A 12,826-nucleotide genomic window follows, 5' to 3' on the forward strand; every position below is an offset into this window, starting at 1 on the left:
CTGACAGATGGGCAGGAAAGAGCTCTCTAGAAGAGTGGTTCTCAAACTGCTGCATATTAGAACGCCCCGGAGAGCTTTAAAAAAATCCTCATGCTCAGGCCACACACCCTAGACCAGAAACTCTGGGGGAGTTGGGAGGCTCAGCCATCAGTCCTTTTTACAACCCCCCAGGTGACTGCAGTGCCTAGCCAAAGTTGATCACCATTGCTCTAAAACATCGTCTTAGGGAGAAAAGGACCAGTTGTCTGAGAATCCCTGACAATTCCTTCTGAGCAGCTGCCTTCTCCTTGGGGTTCTCCAACTCTGATCCTTAGCTGCCCCTGCTATGCCTGCTTCATCCCTATCCAGTATAGACCAAAAAGCCAAGGGTAAAAGGAACAGTGCCAGGACACTGTCCCTGCTCTCCCAAATGGAGTTGGCTTCTAGTGAGCACCTCATTCATCAATGCTTCAAGGAGCTTGTGTTTTGTTTCTTGTGGAGGTGATTCTCTCCCAGAGGTTAGGCCAGCTTTGTGTTCAGCACGACCATTCTGATTCTGTTGTCTCCAGAGTCTTAGAGGGAAGGGGAATAGCAAGCACTGGAGCCCAAGGCCTGGTCCCACAAGCCCGTTAGAGCAGGTGATGGAGCAGGACCTGATGGCTTCCCAGTTGTCTTCTCTCTGCTCTCTGACCTCCTGATCAGGTGGCCCTCACCGCTGAGACTGAGAACCTGCGCTGGTCCACTGTGAGTAGCCCAGCAGGCGAGTCGAGTCCAGAGGCTGCCAAAGCAGGTGGCTGGGTTTCAGGAGAAGAATTCTACATGTACGTGCAGCCCGGCGGCCCGGGACTGACTGTGTTTATGTCATCCTATCTTGAGCTTCTTTCCACAACCTTCCAATTCCCTGTACTACCCCAGGGAAAACCCCTCTCCCCCTTTAATTCTCCTGACAAGGCTGGGCTTTACCTTCCTTGCTCCCATCCAGACACATACTATTCTGTATGGAATCACCCAGCCCTCCACACACATATTTCTGCTCCCTTGGTCTCTCTCAAATCTTGCACAGGCTCAAAAGGAGAGTTTTGCAGCTGGAGACTGTCCTGGAAGGAGTCATGACCCAGGTTGATGCCATGGGCTCAAAGCCGACGATGCTGGAGAAGAAAGGGCAGCTGGCTCCCTCTCCAGGCATGGTGAGTGGTCTCTCACCTGGATCCTCTCGGCTCCCACAGCTGAACTCTACCATCTTTTCCACTCAGTGGGTAGAGCCAAAATATTTTTTTAAAAATAAATTTATTTATTTATTTATTTTTGGCTGCACTGGGTCTCCATTGCTGCGCACGGGCTTTCTCTAGTTGCGGCAAGCGGGGGCTACTCTTTGTTCCGGTGCGCGGGCTTTTCATTGCAGTGGCTTCTCTTGTTGCAGAGCACGGGCTCTAGGTGCGCGGGCTTCAGTAGTTGTGACACATGGGCTCAGTAGTTGTGGCTCACGGGCTTAGTTGCTCCGCGGCATGTGGGATCTTCCCGGACCAGGGCTCGAACCCATGTCCCCTGCATTGGCAGGCGTATTCTTAACCACTGCGTCACCAGGGAAGCCCGAGGCAAAACATTTTTGAAAGACGAGTGTTTCAGGCTCCTGGGGCAACATGTTCCCAGTAGTCAGTGAATCGTGGAGGTGGGGGTTGGAGGGAAGACCTGAAATTGGTTGCTCTGGCCTTGAGGGCAGCCTTAGCCCCTAGGAGAGGGTCTGGGGTTGGAGAAACAGATCCAGGTAAAAGGAAAAGTGGGACACAAACTCCTCCTCCAAATGACCTGTCCCTTTTTCTTCCAACAGGGGGAACAAGGCATTTGGGAGCACCTGCAGGCAGCCCCAGCTGTGACTCCAGCCCCCTGGGGACTCCAGGGCAGGCAGGAGAGTGGTGGGGGAGGGGTCCTAAAGCATCAGACAGCAGGCTCCTCTGTCACCACCTCCCCAGAAGCCCCCTCAGTACACACCCTCCACTTCTAGGGCAGCAGGTCCCACCACTGCTGCTGCTGAGTCCCGCCCTGTGCCCGGCCTTCTGAGCCAATGTTTCTGTGTATAACTCTGTGAAATATCTCCTGCTGGGTCTCTCACTCCCTGTGCTCTGAACTCTGCTGTGATGATTTTTTTAAAAGTCAGTAAAAAATAATAAAGGAGGGCTTCCCTGGTGGCGCAGTGGTTGAGAGTCCGCCTGCCAATGCAGGGGACGCGGGTTCGTGTCCCGGTCTGGGAAGATCCCACATGCCGCGGAGCGGCTGGGCCCGTGAGCCATGGTCGCTGAGCCTGCGCGTCCGGAGCCTGTGCTCCGCAACAGGAGAGGCCACAACAGTGAGAGGCCCACGTAACGCAAAAATAATAATAATAATAATAATAATAATAATAATAATAAAGGAAAGGAGGGTAATAACTTTCCTAATCATCTGGATAGCCATGATTTGTGAAAAAAGTAGAAGCTGAGAGAACAGCAATATCTAGATGTCTTCCTACTTGCCAGTGAACCTTTTCCTCTGTGCATCTAGAGATCCACTGCCAGTACCCATGGGGTTCATGTCTTCCCTATAGGGTTTCCCTGTGAAAGAGAAGGGGAAGCCAGAGAGGACACTTTCTCTCGTGGGGAGAGTACAATGTTGCAGAGGAGTTGGAGTGGTGACCTCCCCCAGCCTTCCCCAGCAAAGTCCAGGAAGACTCGGTGGAAAAACCTACCTCCAGACATGCCACTGAACACTGAGGGGGCTGAAAACCAGGACAGAGATGGGGCCTGAGGAGAAGCTGGCAAAGAAATGACCTCAGGATTCCGAGATATTTGGATAAAATGTGGGGGACTCTGACTCTGTCCTTCCATAGGACAATGTGGGTTTGCCTGGTGATTATCAATAAAAATCCTTAGGAAAACCAGGACTTTGCACTTGCTTCGGGGACTGCAGGGGAAAGAAGAGAGTCTGGAACTGTGAACCATCCTTGTACCTGGGCTGGAGAAAGCTCATCCCTGCTGGGAGGTGTAGAGTTGAGGCAGTGACAATGTGAAGAAGCTGGCTGCCCCAGGGGTTCTGAAAGAAAAACTTCTGACTCATAGGAATGGTTTGAAATAGCGGACACTACTATTGGAGGGAGTGGAGACAGTGACCTAGGGAGGCCTGGTCCTTAGAGTGAAGAGATTATGGTGTGTGTGTTTGTGTGTGCATGCATGCGTGCGTGCGTGCGCTGTTGGGTGTGGGCGGTGAGAGTGCAGATGGAGGATAAGCAGGGATAAGACAAAAAAACTCCTACACCGGGCCTCCCTGGTGGCGCAAGTGGTTGAGAGTCCGCCTGCCGATGCAGGGGATACGGGTTCGTGCCCCGGTCTGGGAAGATCCCATATGCCGCGGAGCGGCTGGGCCCGTGAGCCATGGCCGCTGAGCCTGCGCGTCCGGAGCCTGTGCTCCGCAACGGGGGAGGCCACAGCAGTGAGAGGCCCGCATACCGCAAAAAAAAAAAAAAAAAAAAAAAAAAAAAAAAAAAAAAACTCCTACACCAAGATTCTGGATGTATAGGCCTGCATCCTGAGACCTGATATTTATCCCCTCTCTCTGCCCCTGTGACTTTTATTCCTCCCTCATTCTGCACCTTCCATTGCTCCCAGTTTCTTTTTTCATCCATTCCCTTCACCCACCTGCATTCTCCCATCCCATCAAATACATTCTATACACCCAGAAGTCTTGTGAAACAGCTGAATGCAATTAAGATAACCAGAGTGTATCCTCAGTCCTAAACAATTATGATCTAAGCTTTCTTCAAGAAAGGCTGTTTCGGGGTTTCCCTGGTGGCGCAGTGGTTGAGAGTCCACCTGCCGATGCAGGGGACACAGGTTCGTGCCCCGGTCCGGGAGGATTCCACATGCCGTGGAGTGGCTGGGCCCGTGAGCCGTGGCCACTGAGCCTGCGCGTCCGGAGCCTGTGCTCCGCAACGGGAGAGGCCACAACAGTGAGAGGCCCGCGTACCGCAAAAACAACAACAACAACCAAAAAAAACCCAGAAAGGCTGTTTCGGGACTTCCCTGGTGGCGCAGTGGTTAAGAATCCACCTGCCAATGCAGGGGACACGGGTTCGAGCCCTGGTCTGGAAGATCCCACATGCTACGGAGTAACTAAGCCAGTGCGCCACACTACCGGGCCTGTGCTCTAGAGCCTGAGAGCCACAACTACTGAGCCCGCGTGCCACAACTACTGAAGCCCGCAAGCCTAGAGCTCATGCTCCGCAAGAAGAGAAGCCACAGCAATGAGAAGCCCATGCACCATAATGATGAGTAGCCCCTGCTCGCCGCAACTAGAGAAGGCCCATGCGCAGCAACAAGGACCCAACACAGCCAAAAATAAATAAACAAAGAAAAGCTGTATCAACCAAAGAGACGTAGGTGCCAGACTGAAGCTTGGGAAAAAAGGTCCAATGAGCTGATATTAGTCTAGGACACAGGAAGAGAGAGTTTTTCGGCTCAGGGATAATGCCCGAAGGTTTCCCAGAGCCTAGATGAGACTATCTTCAAAAGCAAGGATTCCTTGAGCAGTCTTTCAGTGACTAATAGCAGCCGGGGTGAGGATTCTCTGGGGAGGGGCTAACTTGTCTCAGGTCATTTTAGTCAGCAGGCCGCACTGGGCTCGACCCATCCCAGAGAGGTCTTACTAGGCTAGTGATCCCGCCAGGGAGTGGCCGCAGAATTGAGCGCATCCTTTGTTCCAGACGTCGGACTCATGGCAGCTGATCGACTCACGAAGCTTATTTTAGCTTCAAATTCGGCTTGGTGCCTATGCTTGGCTATCACTCTCTCCTTGCGGTATGGCTTAGCCCAGAAGCGCAGAATCGCAAGGCAATGAACCCAGGGCGGGGTAGGCGGGGCACGCCCGGCGCGCATGCGCAGGCATCCCAGAACCAGAAGCAGCGCGGGGCTGGGCATGGCGGCGGCGGCCGAGGGTGTCCCAGAGACTCACCGCGAGGAGCCCGTTCGGGGTATGCGGAGTGGATGGGGACGAAATGTCCAGTGAGAGGCCTGGGGCTCTGGGTTACGGGTCCGAGGTGCCAGGGCTCACCTGGCGGGAGCGGGCAGGTCGGAGGGGCGCGCCTGTGTGTACGCGTGTTTGTCCTGTCAGGGCGACTGAGAAGGTTTGGCCGCGGGGTCGAGTGTGAGCTGAGGCCGGTGCAAGGGAGCAGAGTTGGCGTGTCAGGTGGGGCAGGGACGAAGTGAGGGACTCGAAATTACGGCACATGGAGAATGGAGCCGATTTGATGCAATGAGGACCGCTGGAGGGATGTAGGGAGAGGCTTCTCTGGCTGGATTAGGACCAGGGCAGCCCGGGGCACTTACTCATTCTCCTTTGATCCAGATGATGCCGCCGTGGAGACCGCTGAGGAAGCAAAAGAGCCCGCTGAGGCTGACATCACTGAACTCTGCCGGGACATGTTCTCCAAGATGGCAACTTACCTGACTGGGGAACTGACGGGTGAGGCGGGGCCCGGGTTGATTCCGCTAGTTCTGGGCACCACTCGCTGGAGCTGGGCTTTGGCCCTGGTAGGCCTGTGAGGTGCTTTAGCAGATGCGGCTCCCTCCCTAACCCCACACACCTCGAAACATGCCTGGTGGAAGTTTGGGGAGGTCAAGAATGAGTAGGAAAGAAGTCCATCCGTTCCCTGGAGAAATTCACGAATTACTTTCAGCAACACAGGATAAACAACGAGGTCCTACTGCACAGCACAGAGAACTATATTCAATAGCCTATGATAAACCATAATGGAAAAGAATGTAAAGAAAAAAGAATGTATATATACGTATAGCTGAATCACTTTGCTGTACAGCAGTAATTAACACAACATTGTAAATCAACTGTACTTGAATAAAAAAAAATTCGGTACAGAAACACATAAGAATACTTAATACAGCCCTGCAGGCCTCCTTAGTGTAGACTGAGGCTGAGAAAACAAAAAAGAATTCATCAAGAAGTGCTTCTTTAGGGGAGGTGCATTTTGAACAGGGCTGTAAAGTGATTGATTGGCCAAAAAGTGGGAAATGACTGGTGAGTGAGGTGGTATAAGAAAGCAGTTTGTTGGCTAAGCAGGTGTATTTACGAGGTTAAAGGGAAATGGGGAGTGACCTGCAGATTTAGGGATCTATTAGGTTCGTCTCTCCCACCCTTTGGGACATGATTAATTTTTTGGTCCAGTGTGTATTTCCAGGTGAACACATGACCCATGTGTGGAGGAGGATCTAAAAAATGAAGTCTGGTCCAGTGTGGCTTTTCATAAAGGCTGTTATGTTGTTTCACTTCCCCAAGAAGTTGCTGTGAGCTAAATTTATGAACCAGAATGTATGGGAAAATGCTTGGTGCAGAATAGGAGGGGTTGTGAGTCTCCAACAGCCTATTTATTTATTTGTTTGTTTATTTCTGAGCAAAAGAAACCAAGCAACAAAATCTAGATTTTTTTTTTGGCTTTTCTTTAAAAATTCCAAAGATTTGGCAGTAGTAGTCCCCCATTCTTGCAAGGCTCTAATTGGCTAGAGTTGGGCATTGTCTCCTTTAAATGGACCAGCGCTGTGCAGTTTGTCCCCAACTACTCCCTGTTTTCTCCCTTTTACTGAGACCTGGTGTCAGTTGCCACTTATTACTGTTCTTATATTGTTGTTTTTTTAGTAGTGGTACAGAAATGGTTTTCTGTACCAACGTCTATCAAAATTGGTAAAGTAAATGACAGACTAAGACTAAGAGGACCATAGGTTCCAAGAAGTGGGAGAGTGTATTTCTTTGTAGAAGTGAGTAAGGTTCCAAGAAGTGGGAGAGTGTATTTCTTTGTAGAAGTGAGTAATCTTGCGTTTAAAATGCAAACACCTGGCTTGCTTCACTCATTTACATAATATTGTTGGCTCCTGGGTATTTGAGTGTGTGACCCTTGTTTGAGAGAGCATTTGATAGCAGTGAGAGTATGGATATGCAGGAGACACAGAAGAGCAATATTTCAGATGAAAAGTAACCGTCTGACAGAGTGATGGTAAAAGGAATGGGGAGGGGAGCATGGATGCAAGAACATTATAGAAGTGGAATTTATAGGACTTGCTGAAGTGGGTGTTAAGGGATGGGAGCAGCTTAAGATGTGTCTGCAGTTTTAAGCCTGGGTGGTGTCCTCAGCCAAAATAGGCAGGTTGGAAAGAGGAACCATGTTTAGTGTGAAAATAATATTTTCAGTTTTGACTTGGCTGATTTTAGTTATTACTGGGACACTCAGGTGACTGTTATCAAGACATCCAGGTGACTTCAACATGTGAGTCCAGAGCTCAGAGAGTGATCAGAGCAGGAGCATAGCAGAGTGAGTTGAGGCTGTGCAGGATGAGACTGCCAGGGAAGACCATAGAGGTAGATAAGAGGACCTGCACTGAAATCTCAGGGAATGCCTGTATTGGGCAATTAATTTGTTTTTATTAACAGTACTTAAAATACCTCGGTTTCCAAATGATTTATTACAAAATGAATTTTAAGTGGATTGTAATTTCCCTGTGATTGTCATTCTTACCTATACAGATACTTTTTTGAGTTTGAAGGGAAGCTAGCATAACCCTGGGAATGCCCATGGAAATGTGCCACCCATGTAAACATCAGCCATGTGTCACAGCTGAGGGAAAGTTGAGAACTGGTAGTTAAGGGGGTTAGATGAGAAGAGATCTGGTATAGAAACTCAAAAAGAGCAGCGAGAAAATGCTATAGCAGCCGAGGGAAATGAGTGTTTCATGAAGAGAGAGAGATCAGTAAGTAGTGTCAGATGTCATGGAGAGGCCCAGGAGGATAATAACTGAGAAAAGGCCATGGATTTGGTGGTTAGGAGAGCACTGATGACCTTGGAGCTTGTAACTGTTCTGGGTGGTGGGGACAGAGACCAGACTGGAAGGGTTTACACGAGTGAAGGGTGAGGAGGAGGAAGCAGTGAGTGTAAGCTACTCTTTCAGAAGGGTTAGCAGTGAAGCTCCTTTACTTTACTGAGCAAATGATGTAGGTGTACAGTAGAGGGAGTGCTTTTGGGCTGGAGGAAACCGGAATATATTTCTAGATAGAGAGGAAGGTGCCAGGATGGAGAGAGAGTTTGGAAGGGCAAGGGAAAGGGGATACTGAAGAGAGGCCCTGAAGAGGTGGAAGGGCTGGGATCGGCGCACGGGAGGAGGAGCTGTGGCGAGAACAGGAACGCTTCTGCCTCTCGAGAAGACACTGAGGTACAGAGAAGTTTGGAAGTGAGGCAGAAAGACTGAGGCAGTTTACGTAAGTGGGCTTGGCTTTTGGGAAAGTTGGAGTAAAGGCCATTTGCTTTGAGTAGGGATGGGGAAGGGAATTGAGGATGTGAGAAGGAGGCAGATGGTTTGGAAGTCAGTGGATAAAATGGAGTACAGATTCACAAGTAATAAATGAGTTACTATGAAGTGTTGAGGGGGCTTCCCTGGTGACGCAGTGGTTGAGAGTCCACCTGCCGATGCAGGGGACACGGGTTCGTGCCCCGGTCTGGGAAGATCCCACATGCTGCGGAGTGGCTGGCAAAAAAAAAAAAAAAAAAAAAAGAAGTGTTGAGGTCCTAGTTGACTTTATATATATATTGATATATATATGTATTTATGCTGCAGTCTGGCAAATTATATGTTTTCATGTTGTAGAGGTACCAAGACTGTTTCACCTCCCTTTTCTTGGTACATGAGTTTATCGTTTTCCTTTCTAACTAAGATCCTGAAGCTTCTGGATTTTATTTGGTTTCAAATAAAATCAGGCAACAGCCTGAATTTCTACTTAGACATTTAGAGTACCTAGGCTGAGTATAAATGTCACAGATCAAAAGTGGCCTGCTTCTTTGACAGTCCCTAGGTCCTGCCTTGAACTACCATTTGGTAGTTAACTCCGCATTCCAGTTATCTAAACAAATCTTAAAAGCATCACATCTTCTGTTTGTTTTAAAGCCACCAGTGAAGACTATAAGCTTCTGGAAAATATGAATAAACTAACCAGCCTGAAGTATCTTGAAATGAAAGATATTGCTATAAACATTAGTAGAAACTTAAAGGACTTAAACCAGAAGTGTAAGTAATAATTTTTTACAATTAAATGTGTTTGTATTTAATGTTCTTTTGTGCTTGGGGCAGTGGAGAACATGGCCCCTGTCCTCAAGGAGCTCATTTTCTAAAAGTGAATTAGAAAATTAAGGTGAATTTCTTCCATTGTGAGGATTAGCATGCTTTAGATGGTATGGTTACTTCTGCTTCTGAATCTTGATTTGATCTGTTTATTCCTGGAAAAACAGTGAATTAATTTAACAGTGAAACCTATAAAGGACTACTTTATAAACAGAAAACCAGAACATCTATAATTGGAAAATGCTACTTTAGACTGGTAGAATATATTTTCCCATTGACTTATCTTTGTGTTCCCTGTCTTTAGGGCTCTCCTTCTTGGTCTGGGAGTACCCAAGAAACCAAATCAGTAACGGAAAGATTGCTTGAGGAGCAAGGAATTTAAGAGAGGAAAACCAGTAGATGAGAGAGACTTAACTTTGTTTAGGTCACCGCCATACCTGATCAGCTAGCTACTGTCTTCTAAGGCATCTGCCTGCTAGTGATCAGAATCCTGTCACTCCACCCACTCTGTCTTAGGCGGAGCTGGAGAAACACTAGCATGCTTACTTTCCACTTTTCTCTGCACTCCTTGTTGCTGTTGTATAAACCTGTGGTCTGTCTTTGCTTTTAAAGATGCTGGACTGCAGCCTTATCTGGATCAGATCAATGTAATTGAGGAGCAGGTAGCAGCTCTTGAGCAGGCAGCCTACAAGCTGGATGCGTATTCAAAGAAACTGGGTAACCATTTTTATTTCTCTTTTGATTTGATGAGTACCCTCCTGCCAGTATGACCTTATATAATAAGATGGTTAACATTTATGGTGTGCCTACAGTGATCTATTTTAATCTTCACAAAACCTCTTGAAAGTAACTTTTTATTAGTGACAGTAATAAAATAACATTTCCTGAGTACTTAGTGATATATCAGGCACTGTTCTTAATATTTTACGTCTATTATGTTTTTTATCCTTCAGTCTCTGAGGTAAGTCATAATTTTTATCCCCATTCTATTGAAGAGGAAACTGTGGTTGAAGGGGTTATAACTTGCTTAAGGACACAAAGCTAGTATATAGAAGAGCTGTATTTCAAACTAGGTCTGATTGATTACAAAGCTCAAGCTCTTCATTGTGGTTCAGCAGGCTGAAGCATCTTTAATAATGTGGATACATGTCTTAGAAAACAGTAGTCAATCAAGCCTTTCTTGAAGGGTTACTTTTCCTTTAAGGAGGAAACTTGTACTAGTACTGATGCCTTGCTAATTGACTCTGGCTCTTATATCCATGATTAAAAATAATGCAGTTGTTTTTAGCCTAGATATAATTTACAGATTATTTTATTTTTATCATTGACAGTTGTTGACTACTTCAAAAGATTGGTTTGTAGCAGACTGAGACATGCGTGGTAGTTAGCAGTTTCATTGTCCACAATTAAATTTACTAAATGGTGACTGTGAACTTTAGAAGGCATTGTGCCAGATGCTTTCAAGGTTTTAAAGAAAAAGGGAATCCATACGTTGAGGTTTATTTGATGGTCTTTTAAATTTCTGTATCTTTCAAAATTGTTTTCCTAGAGTGAGGGGTAGGGATAAGAAAATAAAAGGTGAAACGTACTTCTTCAAAGTCCCAGTCTGGCTCTCAGAGGGTGCCTGGGACAGAGCCTGGAGAGGCAATTTCCTGTGCTTTGTAAGGCTCCTGGTGGCTCAAGTGCCAGTACGTCTGCTTAACCCTGGTGGAGCATCTGATCAGGTACTGTTGATAGGGTTAGAACTTAGAGAACTCATGTTAGGTTCTCAGTTCTGTATGTGTATATTTGACTCCTTAAGTTGTGCACATTGATTATATTTGGACAGATATCCAAATATCTGTCCTTAGCTAATATGATAGTTGCCATTTATGGTATGCCTATAATTTGGATACAGTTTGGACAGCTAAGAGGACTGAAGTTAATAGATATTTTTTAATGTAATAGACGTTTTTGAATTTACCTAGAAATGCTAACTGAAAAGTATCTTTGTAAGAGCCAATTTTAAAAGGTATAACTTCTTCTCCCTCTCCCCCCTGCAGAAGCCAAATACAAGAAGCTGGAGAAGCGATGAAAAACTTATTCCTGTGGGACAAAGTCTTTTTTAATGTGGGAAGAATGTTTATAAGACCTGAATCTTGAGGCTGATGAATTGTCAAAACTCCTCAAAAGGCAACTATGCTGGTCGTCCCAGAAACTTTGCAACATTGGAGTAAACTGAAGGACTGTGGCTACTCCTGGAATAACTTCTTCTGAGGCAGAATCCCTCAAAAACTCACCCTTATAACTCCTTACCTTTTACTTGAATGCTTCATCATCCATTCAGGACAGAGACTCTCTCAAATTTTGCATAAACCTGGACTTGCCAGTAGAATCAAATGAGTGGGCCTGTTTTCCCTGGTAGCAGTTGATTACTACATTATTTTCTTAAATGGCTGGTTTTTGAGTTACTGTGTAAATGGTTGTTTTTTTCTATTAAGGATGTAATGTATTGCTAACAAGATTCTAAATTAAAAAAGGAAAACAAAACAGTCTTCTTCTTGACAGTTTGTCACCTTGTGAATGTCAGTAATTTACTTTTCCATAACATTGCAAATAACAGAAAATCTTAAAACAATTTTAGGCCAAGTCTTCTAGACTGAACAGAAACAGTGAAAGGAGTGTTGTTGCGATAGTTTGGTGTATGTGATGGGCCCCTCCTGTCTGTTCTCTGTATGAGTCAGATGGCTGGGGATGGATATCATCTTGGCATGTGCTCCCTTGTGGAAATAGAAGGACAGGATGTGTACGTGTTTGTACGTGTTAGGTGGGGAGGTGGGGCTGAGACTCGGGCTGCTACTCATTAAATAAAGCATTTTTATGAAATATCTTCCTACTTGTGTCTGCAGGGTCAGGGGGGGCTCCCAGGGACCTGTTTTCCTTTCAGACTAAAGACATCAGTGGATGGAGGATAGTGACTGACCAGTCTAGTTTGGAAGACAGTCAACCATATCCAGAGTTGGGTGTTAGTGGTTAGGAAGGTGCCTGAGATCCCCAATTCCATCTCCAAAAGAGTTCTTAATTCTGTTTTTGTCATGTCCCACCATTTAAGTTCTCGTCCACCATCATTTATCCCCTTCTTCTCTAGACTATTGCTGTGGTCTTATCTTACATATCCCTCCAACCTGCAGTCCAGGCTGCTGGCAGACCAATCTTTCTAAAATGTAAACTGGCCACATTTCTCCTGCTTAGATTTCTTTCATGACTTCTCCTGGCCTCTTTGAAAAAGCCAGACTTTTTTAACTTAGAAACCAAACTTTTAATAAATATTTCATATTACTTTTGTGTTTCTGAGGGTGAACTAGTCTAATGTAATTCTCTTTGACTCTTTATTAAACTTTCTATAACTTTTTCATACAAGATTTGAAGCATTTAGCCAGATACACATCCTGACACAAACTAGCATTTTGAAATTGATATACATATATAGAGTGGACAACATCCCCAATTATATTTATGATATAGGGTTCTCCCAAGATAGAGCTGAAAATACCACAGTTTTAATCTTTCATTCTATTAATGAGTATATTACATTTATTGATTTGTGTGTGTTGAATCATCTTTGCATCCCAGGGATAAATCCCAATTGATCATGGCATATAAGTCTTTTAATGTGCTGTTGAATTTGGTTTGCTAGTATCTTGTTGAGAATTTTTACATCTATATTC

At 46.0% G+C, this 12,826-nt stretch overlaps 2 protein-coding genes across 2 annotated transcripts in view; both read left to right on the forward strand.

Annotated features, from left to right (window-relative positions):
- Positions 1 to 1,981, forward strand: part of PKD2L1 (polycystin 2 like 1, transient receptor potential cation channel) — a 41,906-nt gene extending 39,925 nt beyond the window's left edge. Inside the window, 3 exon segments of the mRNA XM_060095713.1 lie at positions 682 to 800; positions 1,043 to 1,166; positions 1,808 to 1,981. Coding sequence (XP_059951696.1) covers positions 682 to 800; positions 1,043 to 1,166; positions 1,808 to 1,981 — 417 coding nt within the window.
- A 2,885-nt stretch (positions 1,982 to 4,866) lies between these two features.
- Positions 4,867 to 11,648, forward strand: BLOC1S2 (biogenesis of lysosomal organelles complex 1 subunit 2). The gene is made up of 5 exons (XM_060100784.1): positions 4,867 to 4,975; positions 5,350 to 5,466; positions 8,946 to 9,065; positions 9,732 to 9,836; positions 11,162 to 11,648. The coding sequence occupies exons 1-5, from the start codon at positions 4,879 to 4,881 to the stop codon at positions 11,191 to 11,193; spliced, it is 471 nt and encodes a 156-aa protein (XP_059956767.1). The 5' UTR covers positions 4,867 to 4,878; the 3' UTR covers positions 11,194 to 11,648.
- The last annotated feature ends 1,178 nt before the right edge of the window (positions 11,649 to 12,826 follow it).

Source organism: Mesoplodon densirostris, chromosome 1, assembly GCF_025265405.1.
Source record: "Mesoplodon densirostris isolate mMesDen1 chromosome 1, mMesDen1 primary haplotype, whole genome shotgun sequence".
NCBI lineage: Eukaryota > Metazoa > Chordata > Mammalia > Artiodactyla > Ziphiidae > Mesoplodon > Mesoplodon densirostris.